Source organism: Rhinolophus sinicus, linkage group LG02, assembly GCF_036562045.2.
Source record: "Rhinolophus sinicus isolate RSC01 linkage group LG02, ASM3656204v1, whole genome shotgun sequence".
Classification (NCBI taxonomy): Eukaryota; Metazoa; Chordata; class Mammalia; order Chiroptera; family Rhinolophidae; genus Rhinolophus; species Rhinolophus sinicus.
Genome location: NC_133752.1, coordinates 168582827 through 168605761, shown reverse-complemented (window position 1 = coordinate 168605761; position 22935 = coordinate 168582827). Strand labels below are relative to the sequence as shown.

General features: G+C 32.7%; 1 protein-coding gene across 24 annotated transcripts in view; it reads left to right on the top strand.

The window, feature by feature from the left end:
* The window catches only part of PLEKHA5 (pleckstrin homology domain containing A5), a 204977-nt gene that overhangs the window by 113631 nt on the left and 68411 nt on the right, over positions 1-22935 (top strand). For 23 of the 24 annotated variants that reach the window (XR_002136068.2, XR_012494037.1, XR_012494038.1 and 20 more), the window contains 5 exons: positions 8634-8717; positions 9477-9597; positions 12583-12687; positions 15067-15139; positions 20876-20976. Coding sequence is in view for 20 of the 24 variants with exons in the window: in XM_019714633.2 (XP_019570192.2) it covers positions 8634-8717; positions 9477-9597; positions 12583-12687; positions 15067-15139; positions 20876-20976 (484 nt within the window). In the remaining 4 variants the exon portion in view is untranslated. Of the gene's footprint in view, positions 1-8633; positions 8718-9476; positions 9598-12582; positions 12688-15066; positions 15140-20875; positions 20977-21968; positions 22500-22935 lie in introns of those variants that run through there. The other variant, XM_074325963.1, reaches the window with a different exon arrangement.

Below are 22935 nucleotides of genomic sequence, written 5' to 3'. Positions count from 1 at the left end.
GGACAGGATGTCTGGAAGCAGTTCTAAGTTAAAGGCAAATGGCATTTAGATCTAAATGTGGGGAAAGGAACTATATACTTTTCATGTTTTGCAAAAAAGAAAAAAATATAATTTTTAGATTACTAACTCAGTGGTTATGTCTTCATATAACTCAGGCCCAAGAATTTGGTTTCTCAAGAAAAGACAGGGCTTTTTTAGTGTTTTTCTTTTGTTCTTAACAACATTGCCTTTAATTGTAGGCACAATTTTCCATGCCAGCATATTTTCAGTTTAAAAATAAATTGCAGAAACAGTCATTGTGGTAGTCAGATTTCAACATAATATTTTTCTCCTTTTTATTAAAATGAAAATAAACTAAAATGGTTATCTGTATAAATCATTAATGAACTTTACATTTAACGGTATTAAACATTACTTGGACCACCATAGAACCAATTGATTCAATAAATAAGATAACTAATTTAATAACTAAGTCACTGCTTCAAATACGGAGTTTTTTTAACCTAATTTGAGACCGTTTGAGTCTTAAATTGATACGACTTTATGATTTCTATTGATAAAAGTTCTTTAATTTTAAAACAAGTTGGAAAGTATAATTGTCTGACAGTATAATGAAACCAAGGCCAGACTGAGAGTGTCTGTACAAGACTCTTTTTGCTTTGAGTAGAAGGATACTGAAAACAAGAGTTGTAAGTACACATCTGCATTGTTGGCTATATAGTTTTCTGCCTGAATTTGAGAAATACAATAGCTTCCATAATTTCCACAGCCCTTTTGCCTTGCTCCAATCTAACGACATTGTGGGTATGTGGCTTCTTTTATGGGTTGGGTCTGTGCAGAAGTCCAAGTCATGACACAGGCTGGCTTTGTTACCAGGGTTGCCAGAAGAATTGCCAAACCACCATGATCCTCTATTTTTCTTATACTAAATTAAATCCTTCTTTCTTTCTCAAAGGAAATACACGATTCAAAGCAAGTCCAAATGGTTTGCATCTGAGTTTAACAAGAGATAGCCAAAATCTCTTCTGTGGGAGAGAGTTTTCTAAAATACATATTTTTTTGTGCCTAGTGGATAACTTTTCAACCTCATTGCCATCGTTACACATATAAAACACTACCTAATAAAGCTTGCTTTGTCTAACGTATCACTCGGAAGAATTAGATCAGCTGTTATTGACATTATGTTAATATTAATAGCAATTTCAACATTTATTTCTTAAATTAGAAAACAGTTTTGTATGAAAGCAGTCACTGTGGTTACCCATGAAATAAAGGTGTGTTTTGAAAAAAAAAAAAACAAGAACAAGTACTCCCACAGGAGAGAATTTCAATACTAACAAGTAGCCAATATGTAGTTATTAATTGGCCAAAACATTTTTTTAAAATTTTCTGAGTGGGAATAAAACCTAAGGAATTCTTTAAATTCAGGTTAAACCACCCTCTTTACTTTCACAAAGCTTCCCAAAGGAAAAAAAATAGGTAAAACCATTTTTCTTTTTTACCAAGTAAAACAAGAGAAATCTAGTTTTGAATGCTAGTGCAAGTATTTTCTTGGAACGTATGTGAGTTGCTTTCTCTAAGAAAAATGAGGTGTTTTCTTCACTACTAGCCTGTCCCTTCCCCTTCCTCCTTGCTGTTAGCATGTAACTTCATTTTATTCACTTTCCTCTAAGTGGGCTGCACGCAAAGTTGAGGCCCTTGACTGCGGTAAGTTCACTTACCATTGATTGAATTAGGCATAGACTCTTAATATATCTATCTAGTGACAGTCTATAGAAAGATGGCCAAGGAGATTTTGGGAAACTTCTTGAAAAGATATATATAAAGAGAAAGTTTCCTTTCACCTCTGGACCTTGTGGTCTGCATGTGATATTTCAGACTACAACAGTCCGTTTGTGACTGTGAGGGTACCTAACTAAATAAGACAAGCCAATCGTTGCTACCATATAACATGATTGTGAGTAATCGTATCTCCTTGAAATCACGGTGTTCTTATTTTAAAATCACGAATAGCTCCTTTCCATACTTCCATACTTGGTTCAGAGAATTATAATATGTACTGATAAATATAGCATTGCTCTTAATTTTTAATTAGTAAATCTAGTACTTAGTACTGTTTATTTTTGTAAAAATCAAACAAATATCAATGTTTTAAAGAACTTCTTATGAAAGTATTTTTACCTGTATGTAAGTATCAGATAGAAGATTTATGGTTTTTACACTCAACAAAGATTGCATAGGTTTGGCCTATTGTTGGATAGCAAGACTTTTAATACTAGATTTCATTTGTGAGCCCCTATTTAATTGTGCTGAATCCTTTCATGTTTTTCCCTTGTGTAGTTTGAATAACATTCCATCCACTAATAATGAAATACTGCTTCAGTATTAATGACTTTTATCATTGTACTAGAAATTTGAAACACCATATTAGCAAACATCTTTTATTCCTCTCAATTTCTAAACTCATAATTTTATTGGGGTTTATATTTGTAATGTGCATTGTGTACATTTTATGCATCTGTTTAGTGGGGACAGGGGCGTGTCTTTCCTTTCTTCAGAGGTGCCATTGGCATACTCTGTAAGTCAGCTGAGGAAGACTGTAGCAGTGAGGACTGAACAAAAAAAAATCTCACTCCAACGACCGTGAAAAGGGACAAAAATACCAACTTCTCCTATCTTCAGAGCGCTGCCGTGCAATTTATTTGTTATATAAAAATACCTGCTACTAGAGTTGATGCAAACCCTGTAAGTTGCTCGTACTGTAGATAGGTTATAGGATCTGTGTAGTTTATCAGCTTTCCCTTTTTATGTAGGCTACCAAAAAACTAAGAACTGCCTAAGAATAGCACAGCTTAGCCTAGCTTTTCGATGCAGTTACCTACATGATTCATTATTTGGTTCACAAATATATAAGATTTGAAAAGGAATTGGGTGGAATGATGAATTTCTCTTCTATCTACGATAGACATGTCGTTTTTAATTTGGTATTTATATACTTTGATAGAAATACCTTTTTATGCACACACTGATTTATTCATCCTAAGATCCTTTAAAACCAAATTATTATTGAATGAAATAGTTCCATAGCGGCTTTAAGCAGGTCTCTCATTTGATCTTCTAGTTATAGTAAAGGATTAACTGTCTGGTAATAAATAGTGAAGAGGACATAATGCTGAAGACAAGCAATTTGTGTTGCTATTTGTCAGTTTCTTGGTATCTTTTCCAAAACTGGCATTGAGTCAATTCTTTTATCTGGGCCTTTGATACACCATGATCTTCATATTGAGCGAGTGAATATGTCCTATTTCCTTCAGTCCTGAACTCTCTGGATAAGCTGAGTTCATTTTTTTAAGTGTTTGTCACTATTTAAGAACCTTCTCACATGCATACTTCCTTGCTAGCATAAAAACACGGCTAATCTTCCTTTGGAGCTTTTATATTACAATTGCTTTTCTCCTTTATCTTTTTGACATATTAGGGGCAGATATTTTTACCAGGGCAGGAAAACCAAGAGGGATCACAACTTTATTCTTTTACAGTATATAATTAGTAGTGGAGTAACATGAGTTTTAAACAATTACTTGGGTAGGTGCTAATTTAAAGTGTTTCAATGTAAACACTTGACTGAAAGGTAATCTAATGATAACATATAATGAAAGTCCCGTACTTCATAACAAAAATAAATACTTATCGAGGACTTACTTTGTTCCAGGGCATGTTTAATCTTCATAATCATCTCCACTAGAAAGTAATTAAGTTCCATGAGGACAAGAATTTTTGTTTTGTTTTGTTCACTGGTATCCCTAGTACCTAGACTAGTTCTGAAACAATTAACCAACAACCTGTAACAAAGCTCCTGTTACTAAATTGAGGAAATTAAGTTATGGAAAGGTACAGCAACTTGCCTAACTTCACATCACTAGTACATGAAGGAACTGGGATTCAAACCAAGTAGTCTAATTCTAGAACCTGTACTCTCAACCACCATTATTTCCTGCAGCCTTTGTTGTCTCTAGAAAACTAATAAATGTGGCTTATTCATTAGAGGGCTATGATAGTCTAGTGCAGGGTTTCTTCAACTTAAGTGCTACTGACATTTTGACCTGGATACCTCTTTCATGTCAAAAGCTTTTCTGCTGATTGTAAGATGGTTACCAGCATCCTGTGGCCTCTGCCCACTACATACCAGTAGCAACTTCCCAGTTGTGACATTCAAAAATACTGCCAGACATTTCCGTATGTCTCCTGGGAGATAAAATCACTCCCACTTGAGAACCACTGATTCAAACCTACCTATTAAAATATCCGAAACAGAAGTCTGGAAGCAGGAGTAAGGGAACACCTGGTGTCATCTTTAGAAAAGTTTGGACTTGCTGTGCCACAGTGAGTTCAGAGACAAGATGGGACTTAGTTTGTTCGGCGACCATAAGTATGTTTTATATCAAGACCTGAATTTTATCCCTTCTTTATAAGTATTCCTCTAACACAAATTTATATATAAAACCGTATCTTTCCAGATTTTCCTTTTCATTTATGAAAAGCATAAAATCCCTGGCAAGGATTTTGAAAGTGATACCTTGTCTGTCAAAATGCATTTCTAGTAGGATAGAAGTACGTTAGTTCCTAATTTAGTAGTACAGTTTTGCTGTAACACAACACATATGTTCCCGAAAGTAACCTCACTGTGCATAATCGGGCAATGAAAAGTGTGGGACTTCTGTGAAAAATGGGCTTTAGGAGCCTACCACTCAAAAACTTCATTAGTGACACATACAGATAAATACAGGAACCTATTAACTGGTCGAACAGTTCCACACATGTTAAAATAAATGGTTATAAACTACAAAAATAGTACAAATACACTTTGCCTTGAAAAAGACCTGCAGTTTGGCGAAGTGGACATTGGAAGGGTTTCAGCTTGTGAGTTATTGGGAAGTATGGAAGTAGGATTATCTGAAATTAGAAAGTTGTATCACTACACGTGGATGGGTGCGTTTCACATTACAGGCAATGAACTCACGTAGCTGGTAGAGGTTTGAGGTTGTGTAGATGTGTGATTTTTGTACTGCTGTGTGGCTGGAATTCCATTGGGTGCAGTTCTCTGCATTCACCTTGAGTTTCTCACAGACAAGATCAAGTGTGGAATTTATGTGATGCTCAGATTGTTCCCTAATATATAAAGTGCACTGGAACACACTACTACCCAAGTGTTATAGTGAAACTGATGGTATTCTTGATCTGGATTTTGAGGCGCTTCCCCAAAAAAACAAAAGCTGGGGACTACAAAAAAGATGGCCAGTGTGGGATGAAAACATATGCTTTGTAAATAATGCAGGGGACAAACTTTGGTAGAATTGAGGAAAGGCTGGCAATCACTGTCTCCACTGCCCTCCCCCATAGGAGCCATTTCTCTTCCGAGCCAAGGACAGTGATCATGACCTGACACTTAACAGTGGGCTGGCCACCTCCCACAGTGCCCAGCTGCTATATGTATTAAAGAATCAGTGTATTATGTCGTAAAATAATTCTGTGCATTAATAGTGATGCCCTTGTGGCATCCCCTCCCAACCCCAACAAAAAAATCACTCAATTTCATTTACATTGATTTCGTTTATTGGCTCAGTATTCGTTTAACTCATATTTCTTTTCTGTGAGTGATTTATAAGTTAAGTTTATTCTTTACTATGACAGTACTTAAAAATGCAATATACTATAAAAATGAAGTGTAAATGCCAATATAATAAGGAATGGTTTTGAAATTTAAAAATGTATTTAGAATAAGTTTTTAAATATATAAAATGTATATAAAAATACATTTACACAAGAGCCGTGAGGATGGGCAGTCCTGTTAGGTAATTGAAAATTACCACGTTTAAACAGTCAAGACTGGAATTGAAATTTTGGTATATCATACTTTTAATTCATTTTGGATGAAATGATTAGAAAACATTACTCTGATTTTTCTATTTGATAAGAATGTTTTAGGAGATGAGTTTTCTTTTTCTAATTTCCTGTAAAACCTAATTTTTCTGAACATGAATTTTATAGAAACCTAGTAATCATCAGTGATTAAAACCCAAAATACTTCATTGTACTGATTTTGGGAATTTAACATTTTAGAAAATGTGCTGTGTGGTTTTTGTGGGTTTTGTTTTTGTTTTTGTTTTTTTTAAATTGTAACCAAGAGCCAAATTTTAGCAGTATTGTGTAAGTCAGAACAAATGAATAAACATTTCAGAGGACTTCTTTGTTTACTTTAACAATTTGGCAGATGTAATAGAAAAGGATTATTTCTTTCATTAAAAAATAGTAAGACTTTCGTGTTAGAGTGTTCCTGCAGATTTTATGTGAATATTTATGCCAATTTGATTATCAAAACATTAAATAAAACAAAACACGTTGGATACTTTGAAAAAGTAAAAGAAGAAAATAAATGTATTCATATTTCATATTGGTTTTAGTCAGTAGTCTTTTAATTAAGACGAAATGCTAACATTTTTATTTAGACATTGTGGTTTTAAAACTTAAAAGTGCCTGCATGATAAAAATGTCAATTTAATTGAAATGGCATCCACTTTGGGGGAAAAGAATGTTTGGGTTCCATTTTAATCATGCGTTATTTAAATATCTCCATTGCCCTGCATCCTTGTGAAATGGGTACTCAGATCTATTTAGTGTTCAGGAAGTCAGTATAGTCTCTTAGTCCAATGACCATTGCAGAGCCATGTCGTTATAATTTGGAGCTTTTGGAATATTAGCATTAGAGTCTACTGTAGTCCTCCCAGGTAAAATGACATAGCATAGGGAAATAATGCAATATATAGGGGGTGTTTATTTTCTTTTTGCAATATTTGTTTTTATGAAAAGAATTTGTATGTTTCTGTTCTAGCTACCACTCAACTACCTCTAGCTTTTCAGTGATCCTTGCCAAGGAAAAGCTTAAAAAAAAAAAAAAGGCTATCCTCCATTTTTCATTATTAAGGTGTCTAAACCCTATCAGAGGTTACTTTACCCCCTTCTTCCCACAGTGCTTTATTCTGTTTAAACATCAGAATTTATATACCTTGACACATTCAGATACTTCAATTATTTTCCACTTTTCTCCAGACTATACTTTCTTAGTTATTCTGTTATCAATTTATTGCTTATTATATAAACTCATATACCACATGAGATTTTAGTTTCCACTATGGTACGTTTAAAGTCGGCAGGCAAGAAAGTCACTTGCATACTTTTTCTGTAGTGAAGATTTCACCCTAAATAAATATTTAGAACCTATTGAATGTGTTTGTATAAAGACGAACTATCACAAAAAGCGGATAATTTAGTAGTCCTGTGTGCTTAGTAGACCAATTAAGTAAAGGAATAATACAAACACATTATATTCCATAAATCATTCTGCCACAATTGCCAATATGTAATTTTTTAAAAAAGCTGTATACCTTTTATTTTATATGATTTTAGTTTTATTTAATGGCTAGAATTTCAAATACTGAGTTACCAATAAAAATAATGAAAGTTAAGATTTGGAAAAGGAACTTAAGTATCTGAAGTTTGCCAAACATGCTGTGGATGGTAGTTATAGACTTCCTGCAATCCAGACTACATGTAATAATCATTTAAGATTAACAAAGCAATATTCAGTACAACATCTTGAAAATTTTCTTTGTAACGAAAGTAAATTTTCTAGGGTCAGGCACACCAATGATGGGTTGATTTATGCTATAAAAACCAATGGGAAAAATATTAAGATTCAAATGATATGTGTTTAATATATCAATGTATATTACTTTGGCGTCTGATATTTTGGGCTTAGATAAATAGTTGGGGATTTTTTTCCTACTCTTATTTCAAGAACTACATTGGAGGCCTTATCACTTAAATCTTGAAAGAATTTCTTATGCAAAAGTCTTATTCTCCAAAAAAATAGTCATCCTTTAATTCAAAGCAAATTTTTTTCATCAAACATAAGTAGATTTTTTTGTTTGTTTCTGTTGTCATTTGCATATTTCATTTAAAGTTTTTGTTTTCTCCTTCAGATTCCATTTTTCTATAGCATATTTTCCTTAAGTATCACAAAAATCAATCCCATTACATTATGTATATAAAGACTCTTGTAAAATAAAAACAGCATAAATTATTGCTCTTCCCGTGGTACTCTCTATTTTTTAATGTGCTGTTGCCCATATAGAGTACTGGTGTTTTTTTATTTACTTATAATATGTGAATTTGCCATTAGATGCCTAAATTGAGATACAGAATAATAAAGGTGGGTAGATGCTATAGTTATTTTTGTGGCCCACCTGTCAAATGTAAAATGCAATGGTCGTGGAGCCAAATCAACTTACCTTTGTTTATAAAATAGTGAGAAGAAAGAATTAAGGTCAGATCAGACTGGAAGGGTGAGTTTATCTGTATAGTAAAACTGTAAGTAGCGTTTACATACATGTGTACACACAGCAGATAGTAGAAATGTTGTTCTTAGAAATTTCAACACCTGGAGGTTTGAATTTCATCTCCTTTATTCACTAACTTTAATGTTATAATAAAGAAATGACTGTTTTGCTACCAGAACATTAGTAAAACATTTGTGATTGTAGAAGTACATATATTTTTCTTTTTCTTTTCTTCAGCCATAACGAAAGGAAAGTGACCTGTAAACATCCAGTCACAGGACAGCCATCACAGGACAATTGTATTTTTGTAGTGAATGAACAGTAAGTAAAGAGTTTCATGGAATTACTCCGTTCAAAATGGAGTTAACATTGAGATTGTGTATTATCCATATTTAATACAGTACAATTGAACAGTTTTCTCATGTGGACATTTGAAGTCAGTATAATAACAGAATGGCATTTATTTACTATTTGTGGTATAGAAACATGACTTAATTTTTTTTTTTTCCAAATGAGGAATGTAGTTTCAGAAGCTGTTTTTACAGTAGCTCAAACAGAGAGGAAACTCAAGAGCCCAGGACGCAAGGTCAGAAACTGTAAACTCAGTCAGATTGTTAAACTAATTTGGGCTCAATTTTCTCATCCTTAAATCAGAGATAGTGGTAATTAATTACCATTTCTCAGGATTTTTATAAGCATCAAATGAAATATGTGTGAAAATATTTTACATGCTGTTAATCTGTTCACAAATATTAGTTATTGATAGCATTGTTTTCAATATGAGAACAGCTACTTTGTAACTAAATTTTTAAAGTTTCCAGTTAGATAACCAAGTAGAATATCTGTAATAATGCTTATTAAAGTAAATATGATATTAATCATATCATGTTGTGATTAGAAGTGTTATATTTAAAGTGCTTGTAAATATTAAGCTCTGACCATAGAGCTTATTAAGCTCTAATTAGTATGTAACTGTTTTTAAAAAGTAGGACACCAGCATTGTTAACTCTAGGGGAGCTTTATTGTAAAGTAGTTTACATGAACAGCAAGTTCTAGCATTCTGACATATTATATTTTCAGGACTGTTCCAACTATGACATCTGAAGAAAAGAAGGAGCGACCTATAAGTATGATAAATGAAGCTTCTAACTATAACATGACTTCGGATTATGCAGTGCATCCAATGAGCCCTGTAGGCAGAGTAAGTTATTTTGCTTACTGTTAATAATTGATAGCTGGTATAATTGGTAATCAGTATCTTACTAATACTCTTAATGGACTTTAGAATTATAGAATCATTATTTCATTTTTTTATTACATGAACCTAATTACATTCAAGGTAATTGACATAAGAAACAATGGCTTGGAATATAATGTAATAAGATTACATTTTAATAAGTTAATGACTTACATTTTTAAAAATATTATTGAGTTCATGTTTTGAATAATTTTACAAATATGTAATGCATGTTTGTATGAGAGAATGGCAGTACTGAATCAGCTTAAATTTTAAAGTTGAAGATTAGTACAGAGGGTGTTAAAAATGTATACACATTTTAAGAAAGGAAAAAATAATTAAAATTGTAATACTCAATATATACTGATAACAAAAGATGAATGCAAGTCATGTTTGACTTCTGCAATTACAAGAGGTGCTCAAAGTGTTTACCATCAGCATCCAGACACTTCTGATTACGAAGAACTACTGCCTGAGCGACATTGACGAAAGTGTCCACTTGTATACTCCCCCCCCCCACCCCCCCGTGTAATAATGGCCTAGCAATTCTATTTTCTGACTCTTAGGTATGCCTAGATTGAGCAGACTTGCACTATTTAAAAATAAATGTAAAATTCCTACTACTGAAGGAAAATTCTATACCAGTGTGCTTGATGACCATAAAGTATCTAGTAGAATCTATTATATAAAAAGTGCCATAGCCATGTGGAAATAGAAGTGGGTGGTTTTTCTTTGTAATCAGAAACAACAATGTTAATAGTTTAGTCTGTGATCTTAGAGTTGTGTGTCTACTTTAAAACTTGTAGTTATTGTTTCTTGTACTTTAAAATATGTTATTTTAAATTTAGAACCTTAATATAAAAATTTCTTCAAACTTGGATAATTTGCTAGTAAATCTGAATAACTAAATAGTTGCCTTAAAGTTGCTGCTCATTTCCTAAATTAATGGAGAGCCAGAGAATCAAGAGATGATAAAGAATAATCTTTATTTATTTAAAAAATAATTAATATTTTATAATAGTTAAAGAGCTGTAATAGTAAATTATGGTTATTGTAAAGAAATGGTAAGTAGACAGTTATGTATTTTAAATGCCTTTTAAGGTTTTATAAATGTAATTTTATAGACTATTACAAGTAAATGTAAATTTTCAAAAAAATGTAATTTTTAATTTTTGTATAGCATAAAATGCTAGTCAGATAACTGAGTTTTAATGCTTCGTTAATATATTTTAATTAAATCTAAAAAGATGATGGGTGAATTAAAGGCCACTAAGTCATTGTCTGAAAATAAAGTTGGATCTGTGCCTCACACTTTACACCAAAAGTTTTCTAGGTAGATGAGGTGTTGAAATGTTAAAAATAAAACTATTAATGTACCACAGAAACAATGGAAGACAAAGAAAGAGAGAAAGAAAAAAAGGAAGGAGGTAGGGATGGGGGCAGGGACTCGGAATGTAGCTGGACTTTCTAAATATGTCAAATTGAGAAATTCAGGTATAGAAAATTATCATGCACGCATAATATCTGTAATTCATGTAACAAAGAATTCCTTTATAATTAAAGAAGTGCTATGAATCAATAAAAGGCTTACAACCCAGTTTTTAAATGGGCAAATACGTAAAATCACTTTCTAAGAAGGAAAAACAGAATGTTACTCTTAAAATATATGAAAAAAGATGCTCAAATTCATTCATAATATGAAAAATGCTAGTTAAAACCCCAAAGGGCACTATTTCCCACTTATCTGATTTGCAAAGATTAAAAAAGTTTTATAGCATAGGCAAGAATGGGAGTAAATAAGCATTCCCTTTATGTAGTGAGCTCCAAGAAATAGTGAAACAAAAGTGTAGGTGTTATATGAAGTCATTTGAGGTAAAAAGAGATATTCCATAACTGAAAACAATTATTTTAGATGGATAGACACACAGATGCACACAGTGATATAGGTTGCCCCAGAGGCTTGTGGGTAGGGGTGAGAGAGAAGTACACTGGTCCTTGTGTTTCTTTTCATACCATTTGAGTTTTATATTGTGTTTAAGCATTATCTGTTCAAAAGTAAATTAAAATTTATTAAACTAAACCATGTTTTAGGAAAAGTGTGATTGATATTGGGCCTTAATATTCTATTAGTATGTACTAATGTAAGCGTCACAAAACAAAATTCTAATAAAATACACTAGATAGATTTCCAAAGATTCTAGGTTAAGTTGAAAAATAAGAGATGACTTGATATAACTTACTGTCATAGAGAAATTAAAATTCAACTTCATTGTTTTTATGCTGGTTGGTTTCTACTACCATTTCTGCCAAAATAAATCTTCATGCTAAACATAGCAGTATCTTCAAAGATTGTGTACCCTTATGTGTACTTTTAAGAACATAGTAAAGACCATCTGTTTGGTATCATTCGAGTTCAGAGTTGTCCATAAAGAAGAAAATACTACATGACATTAAGCAGATCCTTCCAGCCTTGTTTTCACTTGATGTGATATGTTTATTTATATTTTATATCTGAGTATTTCTCTTATGACTTGACGCTAGCTTCCTTTAATTGAAACACTATTAAATGCGGATATAAAGCAAAAAGTTCCGTCATTTGGTTTATTCTAATAATTTTTCCTCGAGTCATTCAATTTATTATATAACAGGTAGGACAAAACACTGCCACATACACTACCTTTTTAAAAATTGTATATCCAGATTTCAAAGAAGAAATTGTAAAACTTGTGATCCTTTTGCAATATCCTGGGGGAAGAAATCTTTGTGCAGAATTCTTACACTTAAAAGAACTAAGCCAGCAAAAGCAGAGTTGCAAGAATTTATCTGTAAAGATTAAGTACTGCGAGTTTCAGAAGAATCTGAAAAGAGATTAAAATTATGAAGATGAAATATAAACTCAAACATCTAGGCATTAACACCACATTGTCTGTTTTGCTTTTTTCTATTTAGACTTCACGGGCTTCAAAAAAAGTTCATAATTTTGGAAAGAGATCAAATTCAATTAAAAGGAATCCTAATGCACCTGTGGTCAGACGAGGTTGGCTTTATAAACAGGTATTTTTTCTTTTTTTCTTTTTCCTATTTGGTTTGAGAAAAGGACAGAATCAAAAGGGATTTTTTTCTGCCTGATCTACTTAAGACAGTTATATAAAATGGAAGAGGAACTGCAGAGCAGTTATCTAGGTTCTTTCACTTCTTATTTCCACTAAAGAATGTTAGGGGAACAGTGAAGAAAGAAAAGGTAATGGATGTGACTTAGAACAAACACTGTCAGTATGTTTGTTATAGGTATTTCTAGATTTGAAATTAAATATAAGCTGTATGAAATGTTAGGAATAGCATGCTAAATTTATCCGGGCAGAAAAATTTTTTTGATAGAAAAAAAAACACACACAGAGGTGTTCCTTTTTCTATTCAGATAAAAATCATTAGAGAAATGTACAATTATAGACTTCTCTGTTTTAATTTATAGAGAAATCTGAACATAATTTGAGATTTTTCTGATTTTTTTTTCAGATTTTCACTTCTGTGCTCTCATGACTAGACTACTTTCTTAAGTGTTTATGCTATTTTTTTCTTTTACTTTTCTTGTTTTCCCGTTTACTCAAGCAATGATTCACTCTCAGACACCCTGATAAGTTGCGGTTTATATTGTTCTGTTGTCTGGGAAACCTGATAACTAAGCTTTTTGGGAACATTGTCTTTAGTTACGGAATTAGTTAGGATGCATGTACATTGGGTTTTATGACATCTATTTTAACTGCTTAAAGGATGTGTTTTCTCTTGTTACTTTCTGATTTGCAGCTGGGTTTCAGATAAGTGACCACCAGATAACTGAGATGATATATTTGGCATTCAAGACCTTTATCTGTCTTTGTTCTTTCTCTCTGATTCTACATATGTACAGATGATACAGACTAAGTTAAATAATAGTTCATTGATGATGCATATTTCTTCTGTCAAATATCGCTAATTGCTTTCAAATGAGCTAATAATTATAGTTATTAAAATTCATAAAAAGTTTGATATGACACATTCACTAAACATCGTTCCACCTGAAAGTTGGGTAGTAGCTAAACTAACGTATTGGAAGAGGGAGGACCATCTTGAAATCTAGACATTTCCCAATCATTCAATTTCTCACTGAGTTGATTGTGTATGTAATTTAGATACCAACTTTTCATTTTTGTTTAACAATCATTTACTGTATTTTAACCATCTGATATTTAAACTTACCCAAACTGAAAGATTTTTTAAACTAGTTTTTCTAATAAAACCAATTTATGTTCCGATAGCTCACTACAATATTGAGCCTAAGAGAGGTTAGGAAACTTCTTATTTAAAACTGTTCATGTTTTGTTTCTTGAACCCTTGGTAATTTAGTACTGCAAAAGTATTACCAATCAATTTCTCTACCATATTTATTTTGTCATAGATTTGACTTACAGAGAATATTTGTCACTTACAGAGCCACTTGTGACTAGAGAGTATTTGTTTGTAGAGCTGCTTAAAAATCTAAACTTTTAAAAATTATCTTTACTAAAGAATGAAAAAAATTAGAAAATTGAAAGTACCATATACCAGTTTGTTTTTTGTTTTTTCCTTTCCTCGAAGTAGCTGTCGGTTTTAAGGACAAATCTTTTACTTCGAGAGATTTTCACCCATATAATTTCTTTAGTTCCACAGTGATTATTCAGTGATGGTCACAACTAGAAAATAATTGAAAAGTATTAATCAATGCACATACAAACTGTTGCCTTTTTGTTTTTTCCCCCTGTATTGATGTTTTATTTTTTTCTTACAGTTTTGCTTTATTGCATGTAGGAAAATTTTTTATTGAAATTTTAACTTTGTTTGAGCTTTGTATTTTTATGAGTTAAATTACTTTGAAAGAGCTGCCAAATAGGTTCTCTTTTCTGCCACATGAGCAAAATCCAAACTGTATATGTAAGAAGAAACAAATGTTTATGAAATGTATTTATATGCTAAGGCTCCTTTAGCACATTTTAAATCACATTAATCTTTGGAATAATTTCAGTTCACATATTTTTCTTGTTAAAGATTAACATATTTATTAAATCTGGTTTATCAGAATGCACGTACTGCTGTATGGTTACATTATCCTCATGGTAGCAGACATTGTTTAGGAGAGTGAATTTCACATTGCTTACAGATGTGAAACCAAATCAGATTGCTTCAGCAGTATTCCTCTTACATGATAGTATTACTCTTCAGAGACCAGTATACTTGGGAATATCTTCATGTGATACAAGTCCATAGAAAACTACCCCAAAATTTTGATGGGCTTTTTAGTTAAATTACTGTATAGCATATATCAAACACCTTGTTTTTGAAACTTATTTTAAATAAATGCACCAGAAATGAATTTTTTCTGAAATGAAAAAAAAAATTGCATATACTGATTTAATGCAGGACAGCACTGGCATGAAGCTATGGAAGAAACGCTGGTTCGTGCTTTCTGACCTTTGTCTCTTTTATTATAGAGGTGAGTTTACCATAAACTGTCTTAGTGTATTATTTTGTCATTGCAATAGAATAAATATTAAGTATCAGATGCATTTTTAAAGAAAAAACATTGCAATTCTTTTTGTATTTTATTATTATCAAATAGCATCAAGAAATAGTATCATTAACATATAATACTAAGTAATTGAGGTATGACAGAAGACAGCATAGTGCTTCAAGCCGATTAGTCTGAGTTTTGGTCCAGGTTTTCCAGGTTTTGTAATTTGATTGTGTTAATATGATTTGTTTTGCGTAAAGAGCATATAGATCTTCACTCTGTAATGTTATCTTTGAATTCAGTGCCTAATAGATAAAAATCGTGTTTGATGAGATTGTTTTTACTTGTCAGCTTTGTCAGACCTAGCTGTTGGTTGGTCCACTGAGTACCCAATTCTCTTCAGCAAATGATATTAGAATAGCAAAGGCTACTATGATGTATTGGTACATTTTTTTTAATTACAAATGAATGTATTTATTATGACCCCTTTCTGTCCCCCCTCCTTTTTTTTAACAAACAATGACAGCCTCCCTGAAACATGGACAAAGTTGTGGAAGGCTGTCAATGTTGGTGAAGAAATAAAGGTATTATTAAGTATGGAATAGCAGTCTTCATTTATCCTTTATGTGTATCATAAACTCCTTTTTTTAATGTTTTTTAGGTTAACAAGTTATTAATACAATTTTAAGCTGAAGTCTCTGTTCATGTGCTATATAACTCTGTTACCTACGAAAGAGTTGGTCCCTAACATTGAAGGGTATACACAGGTTGTACTCTCCATAGAAATCTGCTTCGGCTATAATATCGTGAATCTGAATAATTACTTTGTCTTCCCTTCTTTAAAGTCTGTTTGGAAACCATCACTAAAGAATTAGATTGTCAATGTATAATTAATAATTTATAACTTTTCTAGATAAGTATATCACAAGATACAGGATTTTAGAACCAGTTGGCAGTTTTAAAGTTTACTTTGTGGTGACACAAAAAAAGTGTGGCAGAATTCTACAGTCATCTGTCAAAGCAATAATAATACATATTAACCTTCAAATTTTAAATTACTAGAATTATAGTCATTCCCTCCACTGCAAACTATGGTTGAAAAATACTGCTGAGTCAGAATTGACCAAAGCTATAAAATTTCATTTTGTCATAGAGATGTTAGTCAGGCTGTAATTGTGGTATATCTTTAGTTAAGAGCCAAGCTGACACTACAATTTTCCTTAAAGGTTTTCCACTTTTCCACTCTTTCAGAAAAGTTAGAAGTTGTAACTCGGGCATTATTCCTAACCTTATAATTTGTAATATTTCAGTATATTTATAGACTGTTTAGAGCTTTAGATGAGAACAAGAAAATGTTTGTTAATACTTCTCATGCAAAAATGTTTTAATGTTAATTTGCAACAAAAACAACACTGAATTCCTTGTAATTTGCTCGAAGATAGGTTCTCCTCATCACTTTTATTAAAATAGAAAAACTTTTCACCTAATTTGAAAAAAGTAAAGGTAATTGTAGAAATAATGTTAAGTATGAGATTCCATACTAATATTAACCCTATGCATTTTATATCCAGTATATGTGTTAATTTTAGTATGGTTCCCCAGCTAGGAGTAATGAAACCAAAAAAAAAGAAAGAAAAAGGAAAGAAATACCATTTAACTCATTTCTATTCTTCAGGTGGTTGGAAAGAAGTATATGCTATTAGACACTTTCACTATTTTACCAGTAGGAAATGTCAGCTTTTAAATAAAAACTCAGATTTTAGTGAGATGATCATAATAGCTTGCATTTTTTGAGTGTTTTCTATATATATTTGCTGACCTTGTAACATAGATGATCTATTTCATCTCTTCCTCACAGCCACCTGATAAGGTGGGTAATCTTATGCCCATTCACACAAAAAGGGACAGCAAGGTCAAGTTGTTTGCCTGAGGCCTCACAATGAGTAACTGTAAGGAACATTTTTTAACCACCAGTTTTGGACCCTGTCCAGATTGCCTCTTCTCCTGTATGCTGAATACAGTGGCCTCATTTATTTCTTCTGTATTTCTCAAAGCATCTAGTATACTAACATACGGAGTGTGCTGTCAGAATTTTTTAACAGATCAGTTCATGTTTTATAGGTATGGAAAATAAGACAAAGATAAGTGATTTGCTGTTTTTTACAACAGGTTGGCAACCCATACCGGATGCAAGCCCAAGTTCCCACTGTTCTTTGCAGTGTAGCAGGCAGATTGTGAACCCACTGTGATAAATCATGTAGACTGTTCAATTTTATAGTCAGTCTATTGACAAAACTTACCGTGGGACTTAATTCATTCAACAAATACTTATTAAGCAGGACCTGCTTCATCTCAGGTGCTGTCAAACCAGCAGTGAGAGAAAGCTCTCATGAAGCTTACATTCTATGAGAGGTCAGAGAGATAGTAAATAAACTCTGTGAAGTAAAGACCATGATAAGTGCTTTTAGGAAAATAACAGTTATAATATGAAAGACAGGTATGGGGGAAAGTTCTCTTTGGAATGGTGCTTGGAGCAGATATTTTAAGTAGCAAGATGTAAATTACAAGGAGGAGCTAGAGTCAGCAGAGTATTTCAGGCAGGAGGAGTGATAATGCAAAGGCTCTAAGGTAGGAAAGTGTTTGGAATGAGCAGAAAGAAACCAGCATGCCGAAATAAGGGACTAGCAGTAGAGAAGGAGATGGATGGATGGGAGAAATGGAGATCGCACCAATGTAGGACTCGATTGAAGTGTGAATGCTGCTGTAAAAGTTGTAAGGAAACAATTGGATGTTTTTAAGCGTGAGAGTGATATCTTTTGATTTACAATTGGAAAAGTTCACTGAAGCTGCTATTGGAGAATGGGATATAAAGGAGAAGGGAGGCAGAAAAGACTGTTAGGAGTTATTTTGTAGAAATGATGATTGCTTCGACTAAGGTGGTAGCTAGCAGCGAGCTCTTTTGATGTGTCAGACATAGGTAGTAGGATGTAGAAATGAACAATATGAAACTTTCTCTTTATTGATCTCACAGATTAGCTGAAGGAATCTGAGAGAAAAATTTCAGTCTTCAGTTATGTTGAATGAGTGTTGACCGGGCCTGTACAAGGAAGGGATTAAGAGACAAGTGTGACCCAGGCTAAGGACTTAGCTTGTACAAAGCACGAGTGAACATGACAGATTGGTAAAATTACACATCGGGCTTACTTTAGTGCAATGAAGGTTATATCTGAAGACCTGGCAGGAATACAGGCTAAAAAGTAGATCAAGGCACAGAGGCAGTTGTTTGCTATCCTAATAAATTTAAACTCCATTTTGAATGCAAGAATAACATGATCAAGTGTATATTTTAGAAAAAGTACCCTAGCACTTGAACTAAAAGCCAAAAGACCAATTAACGAAGTATTGAAGTATTCTAAGTGAGCAATGTTAATGAGTAATAAGATTTCAGTCAGTAAATTTGTATGTATTTTTAGTCTTGTTCTCAACCATCTTTAAAGCTGAAGTAGAAAGGGGTGATCTGAAATTTCACTTGAATCCTGTAAAATGATGCGACTCTTGCAGTTCCTCTCCCAGGTTGTGTTCCCCAGGAAGCAAGCTCTGTGATGGAGGTTAATGTGCAACAGCTTATTGGGGAGTGGTTTTGGGGTCACTACCAGTGGCAGGGAAGGGAAGGAAGTAAGATGGGGCAGAGGGATAAATTGGGCTGCCACGCAGTTTTAAAAAGACCCTGCTGACCCCACAGAGAGGTCACTCATTCTGTAAGCATTGCTCACTACCTGCCCTTTGCTTGGCGGGATATGCAGCGCTCTGGGTGATACAGAGGAAGATAGTTGCTTAGGTCAGGCTTGATAGAGAACTAAACAGAAGAATGCCCTGATTAGGGATATTTGAAGAATCTAGTGAAGAATTTTTTGATGGTCATTTGACAGAAGATGAAGATTTTATATGTAGTGTCTTTAATTTTACGTAAAAATGTCAATATTTACTGAACACTTGATTTGCGCTGAGTGCGTTATAGAGTTCTTTATGTCTATTAACTCATTTAACCCTCACAGCAATCCTTTGTGATAAGTCCTGTTTTAGTCAGTTTTATAGTTGATGAAAATAAGAAACACAGCATCAATAAATTGCCCGAGATCTCACAGCTACTTAGTGTGTGGCTGGGAAACGATGCATAGTAATACAGTGAAGTCACCCTATGCTATCTTGTCTCTCCACATTCTGAAATAACTTTAGGAAAGTCAGCTTTTCCAATTTTGCGAGAAAGAATGTATTATTTGATAATGATTTTTTGGTAAAAATGACTACATGAACTGTTTCTGATTATATGCTTTATATAAACACAAAATTGGATTTAAAATTAGGATGTGACTCATTCTTTTACATTGTCATATTCTTTATAATTGACTGCTTTCTACTATTTTTCTTTTAAACTAAATCTGTACCTTTGTTCATTCTTTCCCATATTTGTAAACTATATATGAATGAGGCACAGTATAAGAGTAAAAACAAAATTTTGTTCCATTGTTATGAGAAGGGCTATAGAAATTACCACTATTTAATGCAATTTTTTTTTTTTTGGAAATTTACCATATATTCTAGAAATAGGCAAAATAAATAAAATCCTTTGTTAAGTTTATGAAAATAAAAAACATGCCAAGCATTATAAAAATAATTGTTTCTCATTTATGGTTTTCCTCATTGGTGAGTTCATCAGCCTAATACATAGCTTTATTAACTTATCTTATGGATTTCTAACAATGAAGTATATATTTCAACGCTGCCCCCACGCATGAAGTTAATAATGTGAATCTATACTATGCCAAGGTTAATGTCTTACCATTTTCCTAGTTTTATTTTATGTGCTTGCCTTATAGGCCTGTAATTGATTCCTGTAACTTTATTATGTATCAGAATGACTGGTACACGCAAACCTTCAAAATTACATGGTTTTAAAAATACTTACGTATGTGTTTAAAATATATTTGCATATATGTTCATAGTTTAGTTTAAAATATATTTACATGTATGTTCATTTATTCAAAAACTTTCAAACATCTGCTACTCATGGAGCTTACATTCTCGTGGGGAGAGAAAGATGATAAACAACTAAAACATATAGTGTGTCAGTGGTATTGAAGGTGTGGGGGGTGGTAAAGTTCCGGGAAGAAGAGAGAGGGCTCTGGGATGGCTGCGGATGGAAGCAGTTTATAACAGGTAAAGAAGCTCTCATTGGTGAGACGTTTGAGCCAAGACGGAAGGATGTGAGCAAGTGAACCACCTGTGTCTTTGTCTGGGCCTAAAATTGTTAGGCATTTAAATCCTGATAGAAATGTCGGTAGATTAATTTTCTAAAGTTTCTGTGTCATTACTTATATGCTAATAGTTTTTTAATCATATGTCATAGGGCTTTGTAAAATGCAGTATATATGCCAAACAAATGTATGCTGTTTTTATGTCTAATTGACATTTTTCTGACGTGTGGGATCAATTTTGATTTGTTTAGGATAGGGAAGCTGGTTGAAAATAAAGAAAAATATATACCTCTGTTACTTAATATTTTTCCTTAAAACCTTATAAAAACTCTCTAAGCAATACATGAATACAGTTCATTTATATATAAGAACATTTTGATTTGACAAAGATAAATTTTGAGAAAATTTATTGTACTTCATGAGAACATTTAAAATTCTAATCAGATGTTCCATTATTTCCTAGATGAGAAAGAAGAGGGTATCTTGGGAAGCATACTATTACCTAGTTTTCAGATAGCTATGCTTACCTCTGAGGATCACATTAATCGCAAATATGCTTTTAAGGTAAGGAAATAGTTATACTTTTTTATTCTGCGTTCGAATCTTGCATTAATTAAAAAATGGATATTGACCCATAGATTATGACAAAAAGATATTTCAATTACCCTCATTTTTACATTTAAAATATATTAATTAATAGTCTTATGGTTGAGTAGGGGAGTGTCCCTTTAATTAGGGAACACATGCTCAAATACTTAGGGGAGTGTCTTTATGACTATAATACTTCCAGATGGTTCTAGATAAAGCAAATATGTTAAAATGCTAATAATTGGTAGATATAGCTGTAGGTGTCCTGGTCATTTTACTATTTTTTAAGGTTACTATATGTTTGAATTATTTCATAATAAATTTAGGGGGCAGAGTACTGTCTGAGACAACTGTGTTTGTTAATAGTTATGTTGTACATTTATGATCTTATAGAATATTTGCAGAGATTTATTTGGGTCTAAGTACATCATGAACATCAGGTACTTTTGAGAGAATATTGAGGTTAAGACATAAAATTTTTTATTAAATCCAAGCAGACCTGAGCCACCCACCCTTCCCCTAAAAATACCCACCCATCTCAAGTGATATGCTGGTTTGTGGTACATTCTCAAGTAAGAGGCCACTGTAATGCTAAGTTGGCTAGTTTTTGTTTTTGAAACCCATGCTGCATTCTTTGCTTTATGACATGGCTGAAATAAATTTCAGAGGTCAACTGTTTTTTAAAGTCAGTTTTAAATTAAGAACTAAGGGTTTAATGTAAAATTTTCATTCAAAGGGAAAGGGGAGATAAGGGTAACATTCTATTATTTAGCAATGAAAATGTTTGTACCATTATAAAATTAATTTAATTTTTAATTTCCATCCACTTTTAAAGAGTACTCAGGACTGTGTCTGATTTACAACTTTTGTTAATTAACGTGTTACTTTATTAGCTATGGAGAAGAAAGAGCAGGAAACGTACCAGGGTGGTGGGGGTGATGGATGGTCTCAGTGTGACGGTAATAGCTGAGCAAAGACCTGCGGATAAGAGGGGAAAGCTTCATATTGCAGTACATTTCATTAACGGTGTGAACAAGAGAAACAAATATTTTATGATGTTATAGCAAAGTTTAATACTGGTAACTTAAAATAATAACCTTATAAAGTATACATTTAGAACTGTGATACTAACTTAAAATAATAACGTTATAAAGTATGCATATAGAACTGTGATACTAACACTGTTATATGGCCATGGGTTTAAAGTTTTTTGTTTGTTCATCAATTTGGCAAATGTTTATTGAATTTGTATTATTCTTAGGACATTTTGCTGGGTTCTTAGGCTCTTAAAAAATATTAGGATGTTAAAAGAGCAATAAAAGTGACTGTGCATGTTAAGTATATTTTCTCTGTGATTACGTGATTTAATTTTAATGTTATTTTATCTAACAAGGATAGTAATTTCTGTTTTAAATTCTCTCTTCTGCGATGTTTCCTTTGAATTTATGAGCCACTTTTACTACTAAGTGTTGACATTGATGCCACTGCTTTTCACAATGGTAAGTAGAATTCATAGACAATCATTGAGCACAATTGTGAAACGTAAAGCTAGAAAGGGAAGTTTGCCATCATCTAGTGAATATTTCCATTTGACAGATGGCAAGCATGAGTGTGGTTTTGTAGTATCTCAGGCATGGCTACAACTGGATCTTCTCAGCACCAGTGCTCCTTCCTTTGATCACAGATATAGACAGTGGTCTTTATTCATTTCTCCAAAACCCCGCTCAGACAGTCCAGTGACACTTTAATCATTTTAAGAACATGTGGTTTTAATCATTTTAACAACATGTAACGTTTGAGCTGTTTCTTTTGAATTGTTTCCATGGACAGCTTTATATCTTTTACATGGTCAAGTAAGATTTGTTGGTTATGTAGTTATTTTGATCACTGTGTTTATTGAATTTATTTCTGTCCTGATTCTTTCTGGAAAAGATT